This window comes from Miniopterus schreibersii (assembly GCF_964146895.1).
Source record: "Miniopterus schreibersii genome assembly, chromosome: 1".
Lineage (NCBI taxonomy): Eukaryota > Metazoa > Chordata > Mammalia > Chiroptera > Miniopteridae > Miniopterus > Miniopterus schreibersii.
The window spans coordinates 193,871,353-193,899,349 of record NC_138101.1 but is presented as its reverse complement, the minus strand read 5'-3'; the positions used below and the strand labels follow the sequence as shown (position 1 = coordinate 193,899,349).

The window sequence follows — 27,997 nt, the reverse complement described above, 5'->3', positions numbered from 1 at the left end:
ATCCTGCCTCCATCGCCCCCCACATAACATTCCGCTGTGCTGAACTGTGGCCATTCTCCGAACTCCACCGGCACTTTCACTCCTCTATGCCTTTGCACGCACTGTTCCCTCTGCCTGGGGCACCCTTCCTGCCTTTCCTTTACTAACTTCTCATTCTCTCCCACATCCTCAAGCGGCTGGATGGTTCCTGCCCCAACTCCCATATGCTTTGCTATTTCAGAGCCTGCCCTTTACCTAGGACTGTGTGCTCCTAAGAGCAAGTATAGAAGCTGTGTGAGCTTGGGCAAGTCGCTTAACCACTCTGGGCCTCCGCCCCATCCCCAGTCCCTTTCCAGTCCCTACCACAGCACTTGGGACATAGGACACAGACAGTGGACCAAACTGAGGCTCGTGTGTTCCCACTGGATGCTACTCTGTCCTGCCCGGGGCTGGGGCCATGGTCAAGGATACTAGTATCTGCTGTGGGCCTTAGACCATGATATGTTGGGAAATGCTTAACAACTGCTTCTCTGGAGAAAAAAATTGTTTTGATTTATAGTTTGCCAATTTCCATGGAATAAATATTTCCACAATGGTCCATTTCAGCTTCTACCAACATAAACAGGGAGTGGGGAAGAGATATTATACATTTAGCTTTCATGAGCTGGTACAAGCTGACTTAAGACATCAGTGGCCTCAGGTCCATCAAGTCCAACTTCACTGTGAGGAAACTGAGGCTCAGAAATCGGAGAAATTTGCTCCAAGCCCCACAGCTGCTTGGTGGTAGAGCTGGGACTAGAATCTGGGCCTCTCTGCCCCATGTGGGTAAGAGTCGCCCACACAGGCTCCCAGACCTGATAGCTGCTCGCAGACACAAGCTTCAAGCAACACTTACACGCACCAGCTCCCCGCTGATATCCCAGGGTTAGTCAGGGCTTCATTCCCTTCCCGGGAGGCCAGGAGCGGGGCGCTGCTCAGCCCCGTGCACAGCTTCAAAAAAATTCTCCTGTGATTGGAATATCTGTCTTTTATGAGTCAGAGGACACGTCCATCTAGCTCTGCCTCTGAAGGCTCCACTGGGCTGCAGCCTGCATTTCCGAGTGATTTCGGCTTCCCACCTGTAGGTGGGGGGAGCCAATCACAGTTTAAAGAGCTGCTTTGGGGCCTTATGGTGTTTCACTGGCTGGGAGTTTAGGAGGAGGAGAATCTGATGAAAATGAGCTGACGCGTAGTCACCTGGGTCACCCAGGCTGAGGGACACTGGGTTAAAAGGCCCCCAACTCTGTCACCTAACTAGCTGAGCGATCTGGGGCCACTCACGCTGAGCCTCCGTTTTCTCATCTGAAAACTGGGGATAATAATAAAACTCTCTGGGTCTATTATTTAGGGCCATTGTGAGCATCAAATGACTAGCTGGACTTTAAATAAGGTTTTCTCTTCTCAGAAGCATAATCTAAAAGAAGAGTTGGCAATTTTTTTCCTGTAAAGGGCCAGATTAGTAAATATTTTTAGTTCCAGAGACCACATGTTTTTATCCTAACTGTTCAACTCAGCCGTTGTAACAAAAGCAACCCCAGACATTGTGGAACTGAGTGGCTGTGGCCATTGCAGGTGGGGGGCCAGAGCAGGCCTGTGGGCCTCTGATCGAGAGGAAGGGTCTGTTGTCTTAGACTGTCCCTCTCGATTTGTTGACTGGGCTCTTACTGATGCAACCATCCTGGGGCAGCACAAGGCTCACAGCTGTGATCTGCTCTTGCCCTGACTTCCCCCACGACTCCCACTTAAAGCCACCTCCTTTCTCCAGAAAGTCGTACGAGAGACCCCCTCCCCACCAACTAGGTTCAGTGCCTATAATGGGCTTCCCTGGCCTATCACTGCAGAGTGAAAAAACATACATTCATATTTGCATTAATGAGTAAGTGAGGCCCTTACCCCCCAACCCAAGTGGCAAACTCCACGCTCACTGGACCTCTACCTGTCTGTTTGCCCTGGTAGCATGTTTCAGCGTCCAATGAAATACTCTGTGTTTGTTTTCCTGTTTATTACCCGTCTCCCCAGGAGAATGGGAGCTTTGTGAGTGCAGGGACTTTCTGGTGCTTACGGTTTATATCCAGAGCCTCAACAGTGCCTGGCCTGTGGTAGGTGTTGAATAAACAAATTTGCTAAGTGAATGAATAGCGTTTATCTCACTGCACGGTTGTCGCTTCTTTGATGCTGTTTTTCCGCTTGAATTGTGACCATCCTAAAAGCAGGGACTGGGTTTTTCTGTCAATATCCATATTGTCAATAAATGTTTGTTAAACTGTTGGACAACTGAATCTATTTCAGAAAAACATAGGATGGCAGGAAGCAGAGAGCACCCAGGACAGGAGGCTTTGAATTTACTTTGGTGGCGGAAGCCTTCTGTTAAGGGGCATTTTAATACAGAGGTTGGCTTCTCTGGTTGATTCACTGAGAGGGGACACTACCCCTCTTTTCCACTGAGCCCCCAAAGCTGCCCTCTCTGGCTATTTGCATTTTGTGCAGTTGTGGCTTCGGTCTCAGTTCTGCTTTGAGCGACGCCACATCCCCGAGGAAATCAGTCCAGCTCCCTGGGTTCCTCTTTGGAGAACTCAGCCCACAAGCCAGCCAGCCATGTAGGCCGTGGGCTCAGACCTGAAACCAAAAGTCCCAGTCAGGTGTGACCCTGAGCATGCTCCTTAAGCTCGCTGAGCCTCTGTTTCCTCCGTCATAAAATGGGAATGACAAGAGTGCCCACACTTTGTGGGTGGTTGTGAGGGTTCAACAGGGCAGATGGAAAGTGATTAGCATGGTGCCTGCTGGGTTGTTGGCATGTGAGAAATGTCAGACACGGTTATCGTGCAAGACAGGAAGGTAAAGTGTCTTTTAACCCTCTAAGACATGACATCTTAGAGGGCCTGAACCCCATTTCTGTTGGTGGGATGTAAAAGCAAGCCTGTGCTTCACTACCAGGCTTGGCTCACATGTGTGACCCCCCGCGCCCCCCGGATGTCAATGTCCAGGGGCACTTAAAAAGTCTCTCTCAGCCTGGATCCCTGAATGACTCAATTCTCCTCCATTAGACTGAACTTAATGACTGGGAAACAAAATTCTATCAAGTTAGAGATTTCCAGGTTTAGCTGTTACAACTGCAAGTGTTTCTTTAACCATTTATCAATCTAGCTACCTGTCTATGTCTCTTCTCAAAAACACCAGAAAGAAATCCATCAAAATATTAATCATTCCACCCCCAATAAACATCAGTGACTTTTATCAGCAGAAATAAGTTTAGATTTTTTTAACACAGATTTTAAAAAACCAACAGCCTGACCTCCCTCTGTCCTTTCCATCTCCAGTCAATGTCACGGGCCTGTCGTTTCATGCTCTTGAGGTCTCAGTTGAGTTTCCTTCTCCCACCCAACCCCCAGCCTCTGCCCCACCCTGAGCAGCTGCAGACCCCGAGCTCCCTGCAGGGTCTCTGCCAAGGAGGTGGACGGCAATGGGCCTGAGGGACTTTGGGCCTCCAAGACCACCCCTTTGACCCCACATTCGACCTCCTGGCTGTTGGGTGCCTGACCCCCAGGGTCAGAAGCCAGGCTCTGTTTCCTGAAGTCTAGGGAGCCGAGACAGACTGCTGAGGGAACAGAAAAGGCAGCCTGTCAGCTTTTGCTGCCCTCTGGGAGGTTGCCTGCCCTTTATCTACATTAGAAGAAGGTTCTTTACATTCTTTTGAAAGAATCCCACGTTTGCAAACACTGCATCCCTCCCACCTTCCTCTCCCTCTCCATCTTAGGGTGGAGATCTTGGGCTTGAATCTATTTCTCCCCAATAGCAGGCCAGCTACCTGGTCTTAGACATTGAAGAGGCGGGAATAAGTTGTTTGTCGAAGTAACGAGAGACATGACTCTAGAAGCCCTAACTGGTCTCACTGAGCCTCGTGACATCCACGAGAAACCTGGGCTGCTCCTGGTTGCAGGACGGAGGGTCGAGTTATCCAAAGCCACTGTGCCCGTGAGCCCCCCGCTCTGCCTGACTCGGCCCCGACACTTGCTGCTGCAGTGGAGGAAGCCCTTGATCAGGAACCAGGAGCCCTGGGATCTGTTCCTAGGCTGGCTGCTAGGTTCAGTGGTAAGAGCACACGAGTTTCAGAGTGAGAAGATTCTAGGTTTGAGTCCTGGCCCATCTGTATCATGGGCATAAATAGTAACGATGTTTCTGGAAAGATGGTCTGGCCAGTTACCCCAGTCCTTGTGTCTAAGTTTAGCCCTTTGCCCACTGTTCCAGCAGGTCTCCCCAGCAGCCAGGCCCTAGATTTGTCTTTGTCTGGGCTGGACCACTGGTTACTGCTGCCCGCATGGTGCTATGGGAGAGCCTCCTCCCTGGAGGTGAAGGGGCCTGGGCAGGGTAGGGGGGTGGGAGGGAGGGGCTGACTCCTGCTTAGTGGGTCAGTGGCAGGACCCAAGCTGGTTTCTGCCCTCCACGGGGTGGCCGACGTCCCCCAGGGCTCCTTTGCAGGGCTGCGGGTGTGCGGACCACTTTGAGCAGCCAGCCACTGGCAGCGTCTGGTGGGAGGGAGGTGTGGATTGAATGTTTGGGGTAACGGGCCTAGTCCTAAGGTGGCTGAATGTCAGCCAGGATCTGGCTGAAAAAACATAGCCTTTATCTGTCACGAGGAACCGTCTGACAAACACAAAATGAGGAACTTTCATTAGAAAGAAAAAGTGGGTCTTTCTCTTCCCGAAAGCGGCCAGAGGTGACCTCTGAAAATGGTTTGCTGTTCACTTGACCCAGAAGGCCCTACAAAATCATGCAAATCATGAGGTTCCAATCTCCTGTTCACTTTAAGAACACCTGAGAGACTGCCCAGGCCACCAAGGGTATGTATATTCAAAAGGCCACCAAGTATCTGAGGATGCCACTTTCCAGAGCGACGTGTGCCATTCTGTCATTACAATGATGGGGTTGGTAGGTGTGCCCAGGCCAAAGAGTGGGGCTGGACATGGGGTCGGTGGCTCCAAAAGAGTGCTGAATTTTTGCTGCATGTGCTTAAAAATGCAGCGAGCAATGCTGAACTTCAGGGTGTAGATGCAGATTCCCTGGTCATTGGGCACATGCAGGTGAGCGAAGCTCCCGCGATGGGGCACAGACCTTACAGAGCCCATGGGCGGGTGACCCCACACACAAACTCTCCCTACCCCACTGATAACCTGACTGAAAAAGAGCAGCTTTTCCTAAACCAGGAGACAAGGCTGCACAGAAGAAAAAGATGTCCCAGAAGAAACTGAAGAAACAAAAACTCATGGCTGGGAGTAAATTCAGCATCAAATAAATACAAAAAGAAGTAAAAATAAATAAAATAAAAATGGTGGGGGATGGGGAGGGAAATCTGTATTCTTTAAAAATACCAATGTCATAAAAGACGAAGAAAGGCTCTGGAAATGTCCCAAAGGAAAGGAGGTAAAGGGCCCACAACACTAAATGTAATACATGACCCTGGATGCTGAGCTGGAGGAAGAAATGCTAACGATGACCTTGTCAGATCAAGTGACAACCTGGAATACAGGTGGTGGCTTAGATAAAAATATTGTATCACTGCAAATTTGCAAAGCAGACTTTACTGTGGTTCTGTAGGAGAATTTCCCTATTCTTAGAAAAGTACTGCTTGCTGCACAGGGTGCCCCGCTGGAGGGGTGGCTGGGGCACAAAGTCCGGCCAGCGCTCTGCTGACGGGTGTGCGCCCTGGTGTCGTGGTGCCCACTCTTGTCTCCTGCAGGACAGCGGTGATAAGCTGACTATATAAGGTCTCAGTGAGTCCCCTCCCTGCCCCTGCACCCTTTGAGACTCTTGGCTCTTCCCATCAAGAAGGGGAGTCTAGTTCCTCACCCCTTGATGCTGGTCTGGTCTTGTGAGTAAACACGTCGATGAACTGCTTCAGAGTGGCACCGTGCCAGGTCAAGCCCAGGCCCCGAGAGGCCTCACGGGCTTTGCTTGTTCTCTTGGACCACCAACCACTGCCATGGGCACAAGCCTGGGCTAACCCGCTGGTGCATGAGAAACGTGTGGCCCGGTCACTGCCACTCCAGACCAGTCAAGAGCCAATCAACCACCCAACATCTGGGCAATGCCATCCTAGACCAGCCAGCCTCTGACCACAGACCCTCAAGCCAGCCCAGCCAGCTCGGGCCACCTGACCTGATCAGCGTAACTGCCCAACCGACCTGTGAGCAAGAGCACATGCTGACTGACTTAGGGGGCTGTGATGGGGTGAACGGTGTCCCTCCAAAGTTCATATGTTGAGGTCTTAACCCTCAGTACCTTGGAAGGTGACCTTATTTGAAAACAGGGTTGTTGCAGACGTAATCAGTTAAGATGAGGTTGTACTGCAGTAGGTTGGGCCCCTAATCCAATCCGATGCCCTTATAAAAAGAGGACATTTGAACACAGACACGCACACACGGGAAACGCCATGTGAAGACGCGAATGATGCTGCCACAAGCCAAGAACTACCAGAGGCTGGGAGCGAGGCCTGGAACCCATCCCTCCCTAGAGCCTTCACAGGGAGCACAGCCCTGCTCACACCTTGACCTCGAACGTCCTACCTCCAGTGGGAGAAAACACTTCTGTTGTTGAAGTCATCCAGTTTGTGGTACCTGGTTACAGCAGCCCTAGGAAGCTAATACAGCGCCTTTTCGAAATTCACACAAAGGCACAGTATGGGCTGGTTTCCCTGCCTGCCTCCAGCTGACCATGGCCCTCCTCCTGGTACCCAGGTGACTCTGTAAGGTGCTCAGGAACTGTGTCCCTACCATGCTCAGTTCTGCCCAGCAGGCCTCTGAATCTGTAAAGGCTTCTCTAGTGCCCTCCAAAGGCTCTGGAGGCCTTGGCAGGGGAAGAGACACGGACCCACACAACATCGCAGCTTTGGAGAGTGCCCCCAGCTCAGGCCCCTCTGCCTGCCCGCCTACCTGGGTTGCCGAGGGCCATAGAGTCGTAGATGAGCTTGCAGGTCTTGAGCAGGATGGCTATCTTCTTCTCGGGCGAGTAGGCCTTGTGCATGCTGGTGAACTTCTGCAGGATCTTCTCCATGACGGGCACCTCGGGCACGCTGGTGGTCACCCCCAGGTCGGTGGTGGTGGTGGCCAGGATCACCAGCTGGTTCTCCTTGAGCTGCTGCAGTGAGCCGTCCTTGCTGTGGATCTCACGCAGGCACGAGTCAATGGCTTCTTTCAGGGGCTTCAGGACACACTTGTACAAGGCGGACTCCACTATCGCTTCTATAGGGGGGTGAGAGTAGTAGGGTGAGGACACTAGGGACAGGGATCCTGCCACCAGGCCTTGTTGCCCAACAGTGTGGCTATCCCTGTCTTCTGATCCCTGGAAAAACATACTTACCGCCCCAGCAGTCACAACCTGTGGTTCTGACACATGAGACAGTACAGTACATTCCACAGAAAGCCACACAGGGAGCCCTTGGGCTGATACATTTTATCCTAACGCTTTTCACAGGGCCTGGCACAGATTAAACGCTCACAGGGAACCCTCTGGTACACAGCTTTGGAGGGCACTGTTCACATGGGAGTTGTGCGGTGTACAATGTGTATAGTTGTACATGGAGGTCCTGGGTACCCAGTAAATGTTTGGTGGAATTACTCTTGATGTCTCTCTTAATCCCCAAATCCGCCTGACTCCAGTCTCAAGAATACAGTATATCTAGAACCTGACTTCTTACCATTTCCAAGGCTTGACCTTGACCTGAGCTACCATCATCTCTTGCCTGAGTTATGTTAGTAGCCTCTTGCTCTGGCCCCTTACAGTGTCAACACAGAAGCCAGTATAATCCTGTTACGGCATGTTTGACCATGACATTACTGTGCCAAGAACCCTCCAATGGCTCCCATCTCATGGACAACAGAAACCGAAGTCTTCCCTATGCCCTTCAAGACGCCTCGGTGATCTGTCCCTGTGACCTCTCTCACTCAGCACCTTGCTCACTCCCCTATGCTCATGCTGCACCAGCCACACTGGTCTGCTTGCTGCTCCACCACCTGCCACACCTGCTCCTGCCTCAGGACCTTTGCACCTGCTATTCTTTTGCCTGGAGAAGTCACTTCACAGCTACCCACATGGCTTATTCCTTCACTGTCCTAATGTCATCGTCTCCAAGAGGTACCCTGATCATCTGGTAGAATGGGAGTCAACTGGGTTTGATCTCACAGCAGCTCTGCAACATACAAGCCATGATCTGCAGACGGACCAGCTCAGGCTCTGACGGTGTGGGTCACACAGCTAGCTGGGGGCTGAACAAAAATCTGGACCCGTATCTACTTGACACCAGGGCGATATTTTACTGCATTGAGTGACAGCAGAGAAGTATTCTTGGGAAGTCTTTTTGGCTCTACCCTGTCCCCAGGGGAAGGGCCTCAGCTATTGTTTCCTCATCTGTAAAATGAGAGGGCTTCAGCACAGCCCTCCAGGGTTCCTTCATCCTTGAGAACTGCCACGTCTCCTGCAGAGACCGACTCTGGCCCTCTGGGGCCACAAGTTAGTACTCCGTTTGCATCTAATTGCTCTTGTGACTTGTCTCCCTAATAAAACCGGGAGCATCCTGAGGGTGGGGTCCTGCCCAGCCCCTTATGTGGGCTGAGGTTCTCCCACCGTCTCCCTGGGCACATGAGCTGAGCTTGGAAGCAGGAGGCAGACAGCAGACAGGTTAGTTCAGTTAGTCTGGGGGGTGGGGGGTGGATTATCTGGGGTGATCCCTCCCTCCCTGCCACCCACTCCCAGCCCCAGCCCCAGACTGACCCAGCTCCTCCTCGGAATGCAGGGTGGAGTCCACCAGCGCCTTGAGCTCGGTGCTCTGCAGCAGGTAGCTCTTGAGTTGGGTCATCATGGTGCGGATCTCCTGCAGCATCTCGGTGCTGGAGGCCTGGCGGGCCATCATCTCCAGGCTGTACACCTTGTAGTCCTGCACCAGGTTGCCGAAGTACGAGGACTTGTCCTGGGCCAGCTCCACCACCTTCTTGTACAGCTTGCGGTCGTTGGAGAGGAAGGCCTGGAAGACGCTGGTGAAGCTCACGAGGCTCAGGCGGTGCCGCGCCTTGCCCAGGATCATGGAGGGCTTCTTCTTCACGCTGGGGCTGCTGAACTGCTCCAGCTCCTCCTCCGTGCTGCTGGTCGAGTAGGAGTCCTGGTCTGTGGCCGAGGTGGGCACTCCCACACTGTCCGAGAGGGAGGCCAGGGAGCCTTTGAACTCCGTAGTGCTCTGGGGCTGGGCGCTGGCCTGGGCCTGTGGGCTCTGCGTCTCGGCGTGGCAGGCAGGGCTCTGGCCTTCCCTGGGTGGGCCGGGGCTGGGTTTCTCATGGGCCACGGTCTCCGCGGAGAGCTCGGCGCTCTCCAAGGGGCTTGGGAGGGCCGAGGCCAGTTGCCGGGAGATCCGTTTCTTCCTAGGAGGCGGGACTGGGGGTTGCCGCATCTTCCTTGGCAACTCTGGCAGACTGCCTGGATCTCTGGCTTTGGCCACTACTTCCTGTCCTTGCTCTGCGGTCCTCTGAGGCCTGTCCCCAGGACTGTCTGAGGTCCCCTGGGGAGGCAGGCTGAGTGGGGGTGGCCTGGAAAGAGCTGGCTGGTCCCACTGCGCCGATGTGCCCCTGTCTGCCTTCTCAGGACTCTGGTCCTCCAGGGAGAGTTTCTCGGAGACTCGGCGTCTGGGAGGAGCAGCAGGGACAGCCTTCTTCACGGGCCCTGGAGGGGCGGGGGCCTGCTGCAAGGGGCTAGGGGCTGCCCCTGGCTTCATCTCTTCCTCCCTGAGGGGACCCAGGCCTGCAGGGGGGCATGGGAGCCTCTCACAGGCTGTCATGGGTAGCTGGCTTGGATGGTCTGGGGGGTCTAGGGTATGGGGTGACAGGTGGGGGTCAGATGCTGGGGATGCAGGAGGAAGGGCATCTGGAGGTGGGGGAGAAGCCACTGGGGGAGAACTGGGCAAAGGACGGACCAGAGCTGGAGCAGGGAGTGGAGGAGGCCGGGTGGGACTGAGGGGATGGAGAGGGGATCCTGGGGGAGGGGGTGCTGGGCGGCGAGGAGCCCACCTGGAGGTGGGTGAGGTAGAGTCAGAGGTGGGAGGCAACGGGCCAGAGGGGTAGCTTCTAAGGGATGGCAGGTTGGCAGGCAGGGCCCTGCCACAGTCCTCGATGAAGATGGGATTCACAAACCACAAGCGGTCATTTCCTGCGGAGAGTTCAATTTCACAGGAGCAGTTTTTGGAATGGGACGCAGACCTGAGGCTGGAGGCTGGGGGTGCCCCTGAGGCTGGGCCTCTTGGGGGTTCTGCCGGGCTGCCACCGGCTCGCCGGGGGTTCAGAGAGGATTCCCAGAAACCTGTGGAAACAAGAGAAGAGGCGGCGGTCAGTCCTGGAGCTGGGCGCCCCGCTTAGCCAGGGGTGGCGTTGTCAGCGGGATGGGGACAGGACCACAGGAGGGCTGGGTGGACCGTCACAGCATTCACTTCACTGCTCCCTGGGTTGTTTTCCCCTCTTTGACTGTTTTAACCTCTCCTACCACTTCCTGCCTAGAGAGGGGAAGCCCCGCGAGGCCCTTCCCTGTACAAGTGCTGGGGCGGGGCCAAGCTGAGGTGGAGACAGGCTCAGCTTCAGTCCTGTCCCTTGGTGTGTGAGGGCCCACCCTGGAGGGCACCAATGACACAGGGCGCAGGCAGTGTAGGGATGGAGGGGACAGAAAGCCCAGAGTTCCTGCAGCTGGCCAGCTGGGGGCTCTGAGGCAGGTTACTTGATCTTTCTAGGCCCCTGTGTAGTCGTCTCTAGAATGGGGGTCGCAGCAGGGAAGATGCTTTGGCCACCACAGTCGTTCTATGTAGGAAGAACACACCTATGGATTGTAGCCAGTGAGCTTGGACCTGACCGTTTAAGTGGGGAACACTGGCCACTGCGGAACGACAGGCTCTGGTCAATCTTAATGTTAATGGAGGAAGCTGCCCGCTGCCCGCCGTGGCTCCTGCACTGCTGAGCCAGTTCCAGCACGTGCCTTTCTCCTGATCTAGCCCTCAGGCTCAGCCCGTGGCTACGGCCACCAAACCACATCTGTCCCTATCTGGTTAGTGCCAGGTGTGTCCTGAGGGAGGGCCATGGAACGCCCAAGCCACAAGGGCATTGGGGTCAACTAGCTCAGGAGTTCTTGACTTCTGGGTACGAAGCCCTATGGGGAATCTGACGGAAGCTCAGGACCCTCCAAAAAGGGCACAGGGCACAATGTTTGAGGACAATTTCAGTTGGCCTACAGCTACTCTGAGCTCACGCAGGCAGCTCCTCCAGGAACAGGGGACCCAGGTCTTGCCCATTGTGTTAATTTGAGAGATTCACAGTGCAGACACCCTTGTTAGTGATGGGGCCAGGCCTCTAGACTCTCACCAGGAGCCCTTTACTTCTGGGAGTGATTCATCAGGAAGAAAACTACAAAAAATAAGGTCCAGGACAGTAACAGGAGCAAACCTGCACCAAGTTCTGGTCATGCGGGCCACTGGCTTTACCTGGACCATCTCGCTGACCCCTGACCCCAGGTCTTCGGTGTAAGGCCTGATATCAGCTCATATTACACATGGAGAGGAGACCCAGGGAATGTAAAGAACTGGCCCACGGTCACAGGTTACCGGGCTGGTGAGCAAAGGAGGTGGGATGTGCAGGTCAGACTAGTTCTAAGGTCTAGACCTCAGTCACTGCGGTACCCGCCTTCCTTCAAGGGAACTTGCGACACTTCCCATCTCACTTGTTTGGCCAGCGTGAGAGAGTGAGGGGTGGCGTGCGCCCCAGAACTGGGGGTGTGGTAAGAGCACAACAGGCTCTTGGCACTGAAAGCGGACATCATGAGATGGTTGAGGGCAGTGTGAGTGTGCCTGCCTAGGAGATGGGCACTCTCAGGGGTGCCGGCGTTTGCCCCCTTGCTCGCCAGGGCACTGCAAACCCAATCAAGGTGAGCAGGTGCAATCCCAGGACAAGAGGCTGCTGAGAACCTGACATGTGAGCCTGCACATCTCTGAGGCGTGGCAGTTATGGGGGGACCACGGGGCTCATGGTTCAGCTCTGTCCTGGCAGAGCCTCTGTGTCTGGCAGCCCAAGTGTGCGGCCAGCTGTCTCCACAGCAACAAGGGTGATAAACTTTCACATGACTGTGAGATTTGCAAAGCTCTGTGCACATCGGAGCCACTATCTGAGGACAGAGTGCCGGGAGGGAGGGGGAGTCTCTGGGCTTTCCCACGACCCAGGCTGCCTGGGCCTTGCACTCAACTTTCGTGGGCAGCTACTAACCCCTCCATGACTTGCCCTCTCTCCTGGGTGCTTTGAACCGAGCACACAGCTCTTCTGGCCTCAGGGAGTGAGCAATGGAAGTCCTGCCTACACAGCCCCACAGGTGAACGGAGGCCCCGATGCTCCGAGTTCCCATAAGCCATTCCTTTGGGTAAAGGTGGACATCATGGGGTAGATGATAAACAGAGCTGCCTGCCCATGCCTGGGCACCCCCATTATTGCTCACCTAGATCATGGCATAGCCTGTCTTGCCCCCCCATCAATTCCCCTCCTTGTGGCACCATGTCAGGCATACGGTAGGCCCTTGGTTGCTGTTTGTTCAGAATCACTGCCAGCCCCCTCGCCCGGCACTCAAGGCCCGTGGGATCTGAATCTGTACCTTTTCTAGCGTCACCTGCTGAGTCTTCATTCTCTGCTCACTCCTTCCTGGCCACAGCCTGGGCTGCCCCACCTTGTCTTGGCTGATGGGTTCACTCGGCTGGGAAAGCTTTTCCCATGCTCTCCACCGCGAGCTCTTACAAATCCTTCAAGATGCCGGTCAAACTCCCCGTTTGGTGGAAGCTTCCTGACACACCCAGGCCTCCCCTGCGGTCCCTGTGCTCCGGGCTCTGGCACACCCTCTCGCGGAAGTGGCCGTCACGGACTGGAATTCTCTGGTTTTGTCTGACTCCCGCCTTCCCCTCCCAGGCTCTGAGCTTCCAGAAGGCAGACGCTAGGCTTTGCCCTAGCATTTCCAGCACCGAAGAAAGTGCTTGGCACAGAGCAGGGGCTCAGCCCTTTACCTTGCACAGCAGATTAGCTTAGCCAGAGGGGAGAGGCGGGGTTCTGAGGATGGGACACAGGCACAGCTAGTTTTGATGGCGAGGTGGGGATGACCTGAACCATGGAAGGATGTCTCAGGTGAGAGAATGAGATGAGCAAATGAGAGGAGGGAGGCACAAAGGAGGGCCAAGGAGCTCCCTAAGTGGGCAGACCCCCAGCCAGACAGCCTATCTCAGGATAGCCAGGTGGGTTCATCATGCACAGATTAAAAAACAAAACAACACACATTTCCTACAGCTCAGGTTTGGGTTCTGGCAGGAGTGAAAAGACGCTGGGGTTCAGGGAAATGGGCCTGGCTGACAAGGAAATGCTCCCTGTCCCTAAGACAGGCCTGGTGGCTGTACCCTGGCAGGGCAGAGGCCTCAAACCAATGCCACTCTGGGGGAAGCTGAGACCTGAGGGGCTACACTTTAGGATCTGGGGGACTGTTAGGGAATCACAGTGGCAGTGCAGGGTTTTATGCTAAAAAAAAAAAAAAAAAGGAAGTAGGTCACCTTCTCTGCAGCCTGCAGAACATCAAGGCCAGAGGAAAAGCGGAACACTGTCTTGCAACCCTAGTGGTTGGTAAATCTGTGGGCATCTGTGTTTAACGGCACCACGCCAGGCCTTGGCTCAGCTGCCAGTGCTCCTCTCAGGGCCCCTGCGCGGCCCTCGGACTGAGGGACATTTTGCTGGCCCTTGGCCTCCCGTGCCTTATATGGAGATACCTCTTGCCAGGTGCCCACTCCTACAATCCGCAGGGGGCTGGGGCCAGGCCAGGTGCTGGGCTGTAGGCCCCGGGGGCAAAGGTGACAAAGGTTTCACTCTGGGGGAACCTGGGCTAGAGGCAGGACAGAAAGGGTATGAGTAAATGCAACGACGCGTATTCCAGATACCATGAAATAGCTCATAAGTTCAATGAGTTCAGCGAATAAATATTTTTGTGGCATCCCAAAGATGGGCTGTTGGACAGCCCATTGAAAACTTGAGTTTTCAATGAATCTTTAATAACTACGAAAATTCTCACTATATAACATAAAAGAAAAAGCAAATTATATGCTAACTTGGAAGAGCTAGAGAACATATGCCTTTTCTAAACATATTTTAAACCTGTTAAACATACTGCAGACAAGTCAGAGAGCGTCGGCAAACCTAACCCGTAGTTACCTCTGCTTTCTCTAGATTCCTTTGCGTTTAGGATCAACTGCATATAGTTTAGTGCTGAATTGCTCCCTACGTTACTTTTGTAGCCCCAAGATTACTCCTATACAGCCCGCCCTTTCAAATGTTGCTGTTTCCAAGGCCAAACTCAGAGTTTCTCATGTCAGCTCACGAGTGCGTGTTCTGGGCTGTCACATGGTGCTGAGCCTGCAAATCAATAGCTCCCTTTCAGCAACAGCATCCCTGTCTGAACAGCAAGCTTGTGCAACTGTTTGGACATTTATTACATTCTGCTCACTTGGTAAAAAGCGAGTAGAAGGCCAGGAAAAGAATACTGCTAACACCAGTGATAGGAAACACACATGCCTCAGAAACTTATTCCATGCAGATTGGTGTGGCCACTGTGGAAAACAGTACGGAGGGTCCTCACAAAATTAAAAGTGTAACTGCCTTATGACCCAGAGGGTCCACTTGTGAAAATACATCCGGAGAAACCCAAGACACTAATTCAGAAGAATATCTGCACCCGTGTTCACTGCTGCACTATTTACAATAGCCAAGATCTGGAAGCGATCCAAGTGCCCATCAATAGATGAGTGGATCAAAAAGTTGTGGTACATATGTACAATGGAATATTACTCAGCCATAAAAAAGAATGAAATCTTACCATTTGTGACAGCATGGGTGAACCTAGAGGGTATTATGCTAAGTGAAATAAGACAGTCATGGGAAGACAAATATTACATGATTTCACTTATATGTGGAATCTAAAGAGCAAAACAAACAAATAAACAAAGTAGAAATAGACTCACAGATACCGAGAACAGGCTGATGGTTTGCCAGAGGGGAGGGGGTTGGAGGACTGGGTGAAAAAGGTGAAGGCATTAAAAAGTACAAATTGGTAGTCCCAAAATAGTCACAGGGATGTAAAGTACAGCATAGGGAATATAGTCAATAATATTATAATAACTGTGTATGGTGCCACGTGGGGTACTGGAAATATTGGGGGGAACATGTTGTAAAGTATATGATTGTCCAATCACGATTCTGTACATCTGAAACTAATACAAAATAACATGGAATGTAAACTGTAATTGAAATAATAAAAACAACTTATCCCAATTGCAAGTGAGGCGGGGCTGGATCAGAGCCTCGCAGTAGAGGGGTAGGGGAAGCAGGAACTGGGAGTTGAAGGGACGGAACCCTGGGTGCGGCTGCCCAGCCAGCCTGTGTGTGTGTGGGGAGCAACTGTGCTCGCAAAGCCCACTGACCTTCTGCTCTGTTGCTGGGAGGTTCCCCAGTCCTTTCACTAAGTCCTCTTGTATCTATGCGAGTTTGGCTGGGTTTCAGTTCTCCGCCCCAAGATGCCTTACCTAGAACAACGCCTGACACTGGGCGCAGTACCTGTGCATCCTAGTTCTTGGCAAATGCTGCTCTTTGCATATTTATCATCACAGGGGAAGGAGTGTGAGGCTCAGGCCTGAACATCTCAGAGCCGAGGCCTGGCCTCAGCTGGATGCACCCTCTCAGCTCCAGTCTCCATCCATGCAGGGGAGGGATGGAACCAGGGAAAAACTATTCTGATGAGCCTTGCTTTGCATCCTTCAGCCCTTGGGGACACCAGGTCTGATCAGAACCCTCTGGTTCCTAAGCTGTGAGTCCCTAAGGGGTTCGTGTAAATCTCCTTCTCAAGGAAGTAAGCGCTGACAGCCGGGTCTGAACTGCCACTAGCTTCCCAGATGGCAACCTCCCTCTTCCATTTCGTCGCACCTGCGGTCAAGCTCTCCGCCATAGAAGGGCTTGTCTATTCCAGAAAGGAATGTCCCCGGGGTGCCTGCCTGAACCCCATAGTGTGGCCAAACTGACCCTCCTCTCCACGGTCATCCTCCCCAGGCCAAGCCCATCCATCTCACTTGCCTACCAACCTGGCCTCAAGCTGAACACTGACAGCTCATTGCAAAGTCACCGAGAAGTCACCAGGGGCAGCCGAGGGGCAGTGGAGAGGCTGTGCCAGGAGTCAGAAAGCCCTGGGCGCTCATCCCAATTTGCTCATTTCCTACCCGGGCACCCTGACACGTTCCTGAGCTGTGCTAACACTTGATTTTCTATCTTTAAAATGGGGACACCAGGATTACACAAGACAGTGCTAAGTGTGTTGCAAGGAGTGTCATTCATGCCACTTTAGACCTCAGAGGGGGATATCATTTGTACTGTGTGAATTACAAAATTGTTACCTCTTCCACATTCAAACTTCTAGGAGGGTAAGAGCCTTACAACTAAAATACCTGGGGGTGAAATTCAGTGTTTATTCCCCAAGTCAACTGGAAACTGGTCCTAAAGTTTATGAAGTGGGTAAGTCAGACCTAGGAGAGCCCGGGTAAAGAGTTAAGAGGCAGCATGGGGGAGGGGAGGGTGCTGCAGCTAAACTGCCTGGCTCAGGTCTCAGCTCTGCCACCGACTGTGTGATGCTGGACAGGCTACTCAAGCTCCCGTGCCTCAGTTTCCTCTGCCATAAAGGGGGGCTACAATAATAGAACCTACTTTCTAGGGTTGTTTGAAGATTCGAGGAGTAGATGCAGGTGAAGAGGTTATAAACCCAGTCAGTGCTCGCTAGATGTTGACACCCCAGGGCCCAGAGGACTCCTCCTTCCTCATTTTGACCATGAACTTCTTTGTGGCTGCCCAGAGAACCTCATGAACTGCTGCCCAGAGGCCACTCTGGGTGGTGGACGGCACCTGGCCTGGGAAACAGCGAGCGTCTTCTCTGACCTCGGGTGCACCCCTAACTTCTTCTATGACCTGGCCTTGGCCTCTGGGTCATTGCTGCCTCCATTGGACCAGCACTGGTGACCAGGGCGCTACTCTGCTCCAGGCATTGTGCTCAGCTGCGTGCAGTGCCGGGTCCCCTGCGTGGTTTAGTCTTGATAAAGACCTAGTGAGTAACTGCTTTGTTCATAAACTTGACCAGGCCTCTGCCCAGCATATGGAGCCTGCAGAGCAGGCTGGCCTGGCTTCCCAAGGGCCAGCATGGTGAGGTGCTAGCTAGTCAGAGCACTCAGCAAAGTCTGACACATGGAAAGGGCCCAGGAGACGTGCGATCTCACTACCATGTGGAAGGGCTAAGATCAGGAACGCTCTTGTCTTTCCTCCTTTCTTTTCCTCTCCCTCATCAGAAGGGTAAGGGGCAGAGTAGGGTGTGCACCATTGAGAAGGCCCTTGGAGGTTGGTTCAGCCTCTCTCAGAGCCAAGCCCTGACAACAGGTGACCCTGACCAGCCCCAGCTCCCTCAGAGCTCCTGGGCGACTGTTAAAAGGCCCCATTTTGAAGGCTGGGAGAACCTCCCTGCTACAGGGGCATAGCAGCCTGGGGCAGGGGGGTGGGTGGTCCCATGGGAGCTGGGACTGAGGATCCAGCTTGGTCTCAGCCTGAGGGGCCACCCCTCTGCACAGTGGTCAGCAGGGGCAGTCCTAGGGCCCTGTTTCCTCAAGCCCCACCACTTCCCCTGCCCCTGCCCCTCAGGGCGGACTTACCCAGGCCCAGGTTGGAGATGGTCTTGAGGTCTGTGAAGCTGCTGGCCTCGAGGATGGCCTGCGGCAGCCTCAGCGTGAAGGGCAGTAAATCTCTGTGGAGACACGAGGTGTTGGAGGTCATGTCGGGGGAGGGATCTGTGTGTCCATTTCCCAGCCCCCACAGCCCATAAAGGAAGAATAGCTGCAACCCTGCTGGCTGCTGAGGTCTCGGTGCAGACTGGAGACTGCCTTGGGGTAGAGGGGCATAGCCCGAGGCTGAGGCAGCAACCGGTCAGATCCAGGTCCCAGGCCAGCTCTATGGCCCAGAGACGTGGGAGACCCTCCATGGGAGTGGGGCGGGGCCACAGCACTCCCCTGGAAGCCCAGGAAGCTTCCAATAAAGGCCCCATTCCGGGTAAAGCTCGTGACCCGCCCCTTCCTGCCCTCTGACCCTGGCAGCTCCACACTGAGATGTGCAGCAAGCACACAATCAGACATTTCCCAGTGAGTGCAGTCAGAGTCCCCAATGAGCGCACAGTCAGACATCCCTGACAATGCACAGTCAGACAGCTCAATCTGCTGCCTTTGGTCTGAACGGAGAAGTAAGTGTTCAGGGATCTCTCCAGAGATCTCCCAGCAGGGACTCAGATACCCTTCCCCTTTATTGTGCAGGTAGGGAAACTGAGGCCCAGAGAGGGAAAGGAATATGTCCAGGCCACACGACAGGTTGATGGCAGAGTGTGCTGAGTCCCAGGCCTCCTCACTTCCAGCCCAGGGCTGTTTCAAGGGGCCAGGAAGGGGAGAGTGGCACTGAAGGAGCCCGAAGACGGACAGTCCCAATTCTATGCCTCGTCCTAGCATTCGAGGCCCATCACAGTCTGACCCTGACTTCCTGTTTCCAGTCATATCCACCGCTCTATCCGTCTTCTCCCCAAACCTCAATTCCAACCCCACGGGCAGGCATTAATACCCTTGCATTAATTACTTAATTTGGGATCAGAATCCCGTAGGGGAGCTGCTAAAAATGCACATTCCAGATCCACGTGCAGGGGTGCCCAGTGTCAGGTCTGGGGGTGGGCCAGGAATCCACATTTTTTAATAGCTCTCAAGGGGATCCTGACGGACACAGCCTTGGGTGGGAATCACAGCCCCCAAAGCAAGGGCGATCAATAAAAATAAAAATTAAGTAGCTGTCCAGATATATATGTATGCATATATTCCCTTATAAAGTATTAAGTCCATTAAAAAGCATTCACAAAAAGAAAATTCCAAAATGAGATTTTTAGAACGAGTGTTCTAACATTCCCACACACACACTGGTGGGTCAGCTTGCACACCTCCCAGGATACAAACACCCCTCCCTGGAAGCCTTTGTTCTAGGTGGTGCTTTTCAAACTTTTTGGACCATGACTGTTGGTAAGAAAGACATCTAGCATCACGATGCAGTGCGCACACACACACACACACACACACACACCCCTAAAACAAGTTTAGCATGAATCTTAGTCCAGCTACATGAGACACATGCTGGTATTTTCTAGTCTAGTTGAATTTTTCATTAAAAAAGCCAGTCATGATCCACACAATTGATTTGATGACCCCCTCTGAGTGTTTTCTGCCATCACCAACCAATCCACTGGAAACCAACGGGGTGTTCCCCAAGGTCACTCACTACCTGCACCTGGAGATAGTACAGACCCCACAGGTTAAGGACTCTGTTCCACCACATTGCCCCCACCTTGGGTACCCATTGCAAATCCCAGGCCACCTGTATTTCTGACTGGCTATAGGCCCTGTCCTCGGGTTGGACAATTTTCTACAACAGCTCTCAGAACTTGGGGAAACACTTGACTTACATTTATTGGTTTATTATAAAGGCCCAATGGAAGAGGTGCACAGGCAAGGTATGGGGATAGGGGCAGGGAGCGTCCATGCCTGTGTAGATGAGACACCCTCCCAGCACGTGGGTGCTCATCTGGGAGGCTGGTGGGCGGGTCTGAAAGTTCCAGCCCTCTAGTCACCTGGTGATCAGTGCCATCTTGAGGTTATCTAGGGCCCCACCTGTGTCACCTCTTAGAATAAACTCAGGTGTGATTGAAAGGGGCTCATCATGAATAATGAAAGACACCCCATTACTCAAGGCTTTAGAGGCTCTGTGTCAGGAACCCGGACAAATACCACATATTTTTGTTATATACCACACTCCTAATGGGTTGTAACCCGTAGACTGAAAAACACCACAGACCATGGATATTACCTCATTAAGTCTTTGGCACGGGATACCTTTCTCCTCTCACTGAGGGGCTAGGCACCTCCCTAGGTTCTGGGAAATTTGGGGGTGGTTTGGGGACCACTTCTAAGATGTGAGACAGGGTCCAGGAGAACAATATCTGAACCCCCTCAATGCGCATGGCACCCTAGGCTCCATCTCCTCACAGATCCTGGTGACTTTTGTGGTTTTGAAAGTCAATCACTGTAGATGAAAGAGCATAAATTTTTTTGTTTGTTTTGTGTGTTTTGTTTTTTTTAAGTGAGAAAGAGGGGGAAAGACAGAAAAAACCAGTCTTGAACTTCAGAATCCATAGACCCAGCTAAAACCCTAGCTCTGCATTCCTGGCATGGTGTCATGTCCATGTCCTGGCAGGACAGTGGGGACACAGTGCCCTCTTATGGGTTGTTTTGGGAAGTAAATGAGCTGGGGTGTAGGAACCACGCAGCACCGACCTGTACCTAGAGGCAGCGTGCCAAGGGTACCTCTCAGGGCCTCTGAGCAGTGGGTGAGGCTCCTTCCCTCTGCCCTGCTCACCAGGACCATCGGAGGGCAAGACGGAGGTTCCTGGCTGAGGTGGCAGGGGAGGCAGCTCCAGACGGTGATAACAGCTCTTTCTTCCAAGGCAAAGAGGCCCAGCCCGCCACCCCCTCCTGCCAGGAGGAAGGTGGCAGCTTAGTCACAACACTTGGTGCCTGGACACCTCCTAGAGAGGGCAGGCCCATGGGGCCCCTTCCTTCCTACCTCATTTCGGTTCACTGCACCCCCTTCACGAGGCTACCGACTCCTGACCCCAGCATGAGCTGAGGACCAGACCTCATGGACCCTGTAAGGGGCTCAGCAGAGACCTGCAGTGTAGCAGGTGCTCCAGACACGATCACATGTGTTCACCCTCCTGTTGCCCAGGATGGAGCCCCAGCATCTCCCAGGCAGCTCCTGCTTCCCCCCCTCCTCCAGTGCCTGCCCCACCGCTCTGGTTCCCTATTCTCTGCCTGGGGCAGAGGCCTTCCTCCACACGGCTGGTCCCCACCCTCCCCTTGCCTCAGCCCCACCCCCCGCAGCCCTGTCACTCCGCCGTCTGTGAGCAGCAGGTGGCTCAGGGCACCCACGGAAGGAAGTGCCTATAGCTCTGCGCAGGGCGTTCAAGGCCCTCCATGCATCTTATCTCCCACCCAAGTGTCCGGTTCTCCCCGTGAAACCCTCCCTGAGCTGCCCATAGCTCTCCCACTGCCAGCCGCTGCCCACGCCATTTCGGCTGCCTGGAATTCTCTTCCCGTCCTCCTTTGCCTGACCTCCAGTGTCACCTCTCCCACCAAGAGGGTCTGGGCTCCCCCGTATTTGGGAGGGCAAGCTTCAGGGGAGCAGCTCGCACGTCATTCTCTGGCCTCGGGCCTGTGCCTGCGCTGGGCAGAAGCGGCGGCTTCAGGAGTAGACGGGCTCTAGTTCAGATCGGGCTCCACCTTGGGCCGTGTGGCCCGAGGCAGGTCACACCTCAGTTTTCTCATCCGCAGCAGCACCAGGAAGGCACCTGGTTGTGTCTGCAGCACTCGCTTCGTGCCAGGGGCTCTCCTAGGCCCTTTACAAGGGTCCTTGTGTCCGACGCTGCGCACTCCGGGGGAGGGGTCACCCTCCCATAAGTGGCTCTGAGATGAGCGTAGCTCCTGGCAGGATAGCTGCAGGGTTAGAAGGACTAGCTCTTCGAAGGAGGGAGAAGTGGGCCTGGAGTCCAGGACCCCGAGACATCCTGTCCAGCTTCTAGCCAGTTTTTGTCAGGACACTGTAGCTTAAGCCATCAGCTTCTGACACCAACATGTATTTTTAAATTCCTGTTGACCTGCAACCAGCTCTGAATAAATAGAGCAGCTCTGAGGGTGGTTAGCAGACACCCACTCCACCCAACAGCTGCTCCGCAATCAAAGGCTCTCTCCCGTGGAGGGCACCAGCCCTTCCTGCTGCCCCGACAGGAAGTTCCTCCTATAACCCCCAACGGGGTGCGCCAGGCCCCCACAGGACTCCAAGCTGGCCTGGAGGCCAGGCCCGGCAAGCGAAGGTGATGGGCAGGTGAGGTGGGTCCTTACTGGCAGGTCCAAGAAAGCAGCGGAACCATCGCCACCTCCCCGGTTACCAGGGCAAAGCCAGGGACCGTCCCCTCTCTGCATCCTGTGGGCTGCACCCTTCTCTCTGGGGGCTTCCCTGGGACTCCCCACCCCCACCAACGTTGTGTGGACATCTGTTGCAACCAGACGCCCTCCCGTGGGGCCAGGTCTACTCACCTACTGACACAGTAGAATGCGATCAGTCTGAAGATGTCCTCAAACACAAGAACCGAGCCTTCCAGGTACAATACTGAGGAGAGAGGACAAAGGCCTGGATGAGTGTCCCTGTCAGAGGGAAGGAGGGTCCCCAAGGGCGGGGCCGTGTCTGCTGAGTTCACTGCCACAGTGTCTGGCCTGCTGCAGCCACATACACATCAGCTGCCAACTGGGCCACAGGGAAGTGAGAAGTGAACGTCTATGGCAGAGATTTTCAATCTTTTTAATCTCAGGGCACACACAAACTAATTATGAAAATCCTGTGGCACACCAAAAAAAAAAAAAAAGTTTATTTTTTGTCAATCTGACAAATAAAAGGTATAATATTGATTCATTCACACCGGATGGCTATTGTTGTGTTTTTATCTGACAATCTAGGGGAAAAGAGGTCAGTGCCCAACTAAACAGTCAGGTAATTGCATGTTTTAAAGATTCTTGCAGCTCACTGGTTGAAAATCACTGTTCTAGGGTGTGAATCCACTGACATTTGGGGTGGTGATTTATAGCAGCTGCTGTTATCTTAACTAATATGCGTCACCCTGGGCAAAATAACACAGAATCCTCTGGAGTGTAAAAGCAGAATGAAACATTTAATTGACCAGGGTCATCTCAACTTGACAATTCTGAACACCGAGGGGACAGCAGGAAGGAAGTTGCCCTGTTCTGTCTTGGTCTCCGGGAGGTTCATCAGCTCAGGGTGCCGAACCGGGGCCACTGGCCTTCCACCCAAGGGGGCCTACTAGGACCTCACTTGATTTGTCTGTGTGGTAACCCAAGGGTGAGGTTGACCCTGGTGTTTTCCAGCTCTGACAGGAAGAGGGGTAAAGCATCTGCTCAAGATCCCTTCCCGGGTGAGCATGGCTCTTTGGAGGGGCAGGGTGCCAGGATGTGGCATCAGTGCCCGAAGCTGGGGGTGCAGCGACCAGGACACAATACCATGCCCTGCGCTGCACCCTCAGGGCAAGGGGCCCAGGGAACCTGAGCGAGTTGCTGACCAGTGGTCTCAGCACCATCCATCCCCCCGACTTCTGACTCTCACCTCAGGATTTCATTTGTCCAGCAGGGATGCTCCCTGTACTGGGACCGCCCCCCCCACAGTGCACTTTTTCAGGCATCAGAAGAGCTGAGAAACGTGGGCATCACACTTCAGTTCCTATCTCCCGAGGGTCTCCTAGCACCCCAAGACCCGGCCCCAGGGCTGGTTCTCACTCTGGGATCAACGATGTGACTCTGGGTACATCCCTTACCCTCCCAGCAAAGGGAAGGAGCCCTTCCAACCCTGAACTCTCGTGCGTCCAGGCGACATCAGCCAGCCGGCCTGTTTTCAAAGCCTAGGAGGGCATGCCACTGTATGGGTGGTCTGAGACGGGTGTAGGTGACACATGAATCAACAGGCATTGGTCTAACAGCTTTTGTAAAATATTCGTCTACCTTCCATAGACTAGACACTGTTCTAAACAGTTCACATGATTTTTTTAAAAAAGTTGACATTCATCTATTTATGGCAAAGAGATCATGGTTTCCCATTAGGAGAGATATAAAAAATGTAAAAGGGAGTTTAAAGAAAAATATTACGTCGATCATAGTATGGGAGGCACTCTAACCGAAGTCTCAGAAAACAGCCCGTGGAATCAGCACCCGCCGTGAATTAATAGTGGTGGGGGGCCCAGAGCGCCACCTAGTGCTGACATTTGGCACATCACCGACTCTCCCCTCAGCATTGGCCAAGGGAGCCTGGTGCCAAAAGACCTGCAGTCGCAAGAGGTAGAGACGATTCCACCTGTAACCTGGGAACGTGAAGCCCTCCCGCAGGAGTCCCTCAGGGGGTTAGTGGTGACGCGCGCAGGAAGTCAGCTCCTATACAGGACGCGACCAACAACTGGCAGCCTTCCTTTCCACCGAGACGCGGTCTGACCCTTGCACAACACAGACCAGACCTTTCAGATGAAGTGAGTCACTCCCTCCCCTGTGCCCTCCGGCACTTTAGATAAAGCCCATACTTCTTTCAGACTTAGTTTACCGGACGTCTGTGTGCTGGTCGGGTCCTCGAGCGCAGGGACAGGGCTCATTCATTTTTGTAAAGGAGGGCGGACAGGCAGCCTGTTCTAGACATAGTGGCCAGTCACCTTTCTACTGTTAAAACTGTAGAATTTTAAAATCACAAGCAAGGGTGAAGGCTCCTGTTTCTTTCTTTAGACCTCTTCTGCCCCAGCCCCAGCCAGCTGCCCACATCTGCCCCGTGCCAGGGGTGGGAACCGCTTCCCTTCATGCCAAGGCCACAGGGAGCTCCTGCGCCAGGGCTGGGCCCCAATGGGAGTCTCCCTCAGCAGCCAGCAGAGCCACTGACTGCATCGTACACTTTAAATGGATGAATTTATAATGTAGGATGCATGATATGAACACGTCTCAATAAAGCCATTATTTAAAAAAGTGCCTGCAGAGTGGACAGTTTCACTGCCTGCATTAAGTTTTCCTGGGATTTTTATAATAAGCACCTGTGAGTTCTGTAAGCAGAGAAACTGTAAAGATTCTCTACACTTTTCTCTAATTTTCTAAGGTTCTCTGTAAACGTTTCTCTAAACTGGTTTCCAGGGCCCTCTCAGCTCACAGCCCTGCAGGGCACAGCTGACAAGTCCCCACGCCACCCACCCATGTCGCCCCTTAACACTCCCCACCTCCAAGCCAGCTTCAGAGTGAGCCTTGGGAATGTCCAGTGCCCACTCTGCCCTTGGCAGCAGTTCTCGGCAGGGACCTGGCCAGCTGGCTCCTCCCAAGAAAGATGCCAGTGCTGGGGGGTCACCTTTGACAAACACTAACAGTGACCCTTCCACTGTGTAGTCTCCAGGGTCCCTCAGCAGAAACCTTGGTGGGAACACACCAGCCCCTCTCTAACCATTTCTCTTTCAAAGGGTGAGGAGAGAGAACGGGTACCAGCCAGCAGCATGTGTCACATCCCAAGATGACAATAGGTGACAGCAGAACTCTGCCTCCACCTGGGGAAAAGGAAACCTTTCACCTGTGACTCACCCTCAAGGCTGAGTGGGGACAGGGCAGAGATGCCAGGTCCACAGGTGCCGGAATGGTTTCTAGCATTTACAACCCCAATGTCAAAATGCAATATCTGCAAAGAACTGAAAGCTAGCAGATTATTTTAAAAAGGAAATTCCATTTTATCATTCAATAGTCCAAATGAACTGCCAAGGACAGAGGCTGTGTATCTTTTGTTCTTCATGGTTACCCAGCACCAGGCATGGTGCTTAGCGTGTTGCTGGCTCTCAAATGTTTATTTAATTATTTGTTTACAAAACGTTTTATTTGAAAATACTGATAGATTCACAGGAAGTTGGGGAGATGTACGGGGAGGTCCTGGGCACCCTTCACACAATTTTACATGGGCTCATGTGCATGTGTGTGTTTGTACCATACTAAGAATTGTATCCCATGTGTAGTTGCCTATAATCACCACCACAATCAAGATATCTCACTGTACCATTACCACAGGGCTCTCTGAGCTTCCTTCGTAGCCACAAGCCATCCTTTCCCCTCACCGCTAAGCCCTGGCAACCACTAATCTGTTCTCCATCTCTATGACTATGTTATTTCACAGATGTCTGATAAATGGAATCACACAGCATCTAGCCCTGAGACTGGCTTTTTTCACTCAGCATAATTTCCTCAATGGTCATCCAGGTTGCTGACTGAACTGATCGCCTGTCCCTTTTTAGTGCCGAGTAGTAGTCCATGGTTTGGATGTAGCACAGTTAGCCTGACTATTCACCCACTGAAGGACATCTGGGGAGTTTCCAGCTTAGAGTTATTATGCATAAAGCTACCATAAACATTTGCGTACAAGTTTCTGCATGAAAATATGCTTTCCTTTCTCTGCGACCTATGTCCAAGAATGCTATTTCTGGGTCATATGGTAAGCCCATCAAAGGAACTGCCAGACTACTTTCCAGAGTGGCCACACCATTCTACTGTCCCACCAGCAATGTAGGTGGGGGAAAGGATGGCTTGTGGCTACAAAGGAAGCCCAGAGTCTCCCCATGTTTGCCCATTTGATGTCACTGTTTTTTATTGTAGTCATTCCAGCAGATGTAGAGTGACCTCTCATTAAGGTTTTCATTTGCATTTCTCTAATTTGGATTTTGGAAAGATGTTGAACATCTTTTCATGTGGTTATTTGTTATCTGTAAATCTATCCTCTTTGGTGAAATGTTTATTTATATCTTTCGCTAATTTTCTAATTGGATTTTTTTTATGTTGAGATGTGGGTTTTTAAAAAAAAAAATCACTTTATTAAGATATTCACATACCATACAACTATCCAATTTAAAGTACATAACCAATGGTCTTACTATATTAACAGGGTGGGTTGTGCAACCATCACCAAAGTTGATTTAAAAAATTTTCATGCCTGGCCAGGCGTGGCTCAGTGGTTGAGCATCGACTTAGGATCTGGGAGATCGTGGTTCGATTCCCAGTCGGGGCACATGCCTGCATTGTGGGCTCGGTCCCCACTTGGGGGCGTGAAGGAGGCAGCTGGTCAATGATTCTCTCTCATCACTGATAGTGCTATCTCCCTCTCTCTTCCTTTCTCTGAAATCAATAAAGATATATTAAAAAAAAATTATCATCCCAGAAGAAACCCTGGACCCATTAGCAGTCACTTTCCATTCCTCCGTCCTTCTAGCTTATGTCAACCACTAATTTACCTTCTGTTCCTATGTATTTGCCTATTCTGGACACTTCACATAAATGGAATCACAATATGTGGTTCTCTGTGTCTGGCTTCTTTCACTCATAATATTTTCAATGTCTATATTGTAGCATGTCCTTTTGGGTCGTATCCACTTTTTGACTACTACAAGTAATGCTGATGAAATCTGTATACGCATTTTTGTGTGGACATATATTTTCATTTCCTTTGGGTATATGCCTAGAAGTGGAATTGCTGGGTCATCTGGTAACTACGTGTTTAAGAAACTACCAAACTGGGGGACTTCAACAGCATAAAAAAGAACCAGTCAGAAATGAAGGCTACACTAACTGAAATAAAGAATAATTTATAGGGAATCAACAATAGAGTAGGTGAAGCTGAGAATCAAATCAGCAATTTGGAATATAAGGAAGCAAAAAACACCCAACCAGAACAGCAAAATGAATCCAAAAAAAGGAGGATAGTGTAAAGAGCCTCTGGGGCAATTTCAAGTGTACCAACGTTCATATCATAGGGATGCCAGAGGGAGAAAAGAGAGAGCAAGAAATTGAAAACCTATTTGAAAAAATAATGACAGAAAACTCCCTAACTTGGTGAAGGAAACAGACATACAAGTCCAGAAAGCACAGAGCCCTAAACAAGAGGAACCCAAAGAGGCCCACACCAAGACACACCATAATTAAAATGCAAATAGTTAAAGACAAACTGAGAATCTTAAAAGCATCAAGAGAAAAGCAGTTAGTTACCTACAAGGGAGTTCCCATAAGACTGTCAGCTGATTTTTCTAAAGAAACTTTGCAGGCCAGAAGGGAGTGGCAAGAAATATTGAAAGTGATGAAAGACAAGAACCTACAGCCAAGATTACTTTACCCAGCAAAGCTATGGTTTAGAACAGATGGACATGCAGAGCTTCCCAGACAAGAAGTTAAAGG

The 27,997-nt window shown here is 52.3% G+C and overlaps 1 protein-coding gene across 1 annotated transcript in view; it reads right to left on the bottom strand.

Moving 5' to 3' along the window:
• RIN3 (Ras and Rab interactor 3) overlaps positions 1 to 27,997 on the bottom strand; it is a 103,969-nt gene that overhangs the window by 14,023 nt on the left and 61,949 nt on the right. The window contains exons 4-7 of the mRNA XM_081152452.1: positions 22,307 to 22,379; positions 17,786 to 17,877; positions 8,782 to 10,353; positions 6,945 to 7,253 (exon numbers count right to left, since the gene is read on the bottom strand). Of these exons, the coding sequence (XP_081008578.1) occupies positions 6,945 to 7,253; positions 8,782 to 10,353; positions 17,786 to 17,877; positions 22,307 to 22,379 (2,046 nt within the window). The remainder of the gene's footprint in view (positions 1 to 6,944; positions 7,254 to 8,781; positions 10,354 to 17,785; positions 17,878 to 22,306; positions 22,380 to 27,997) is intronic.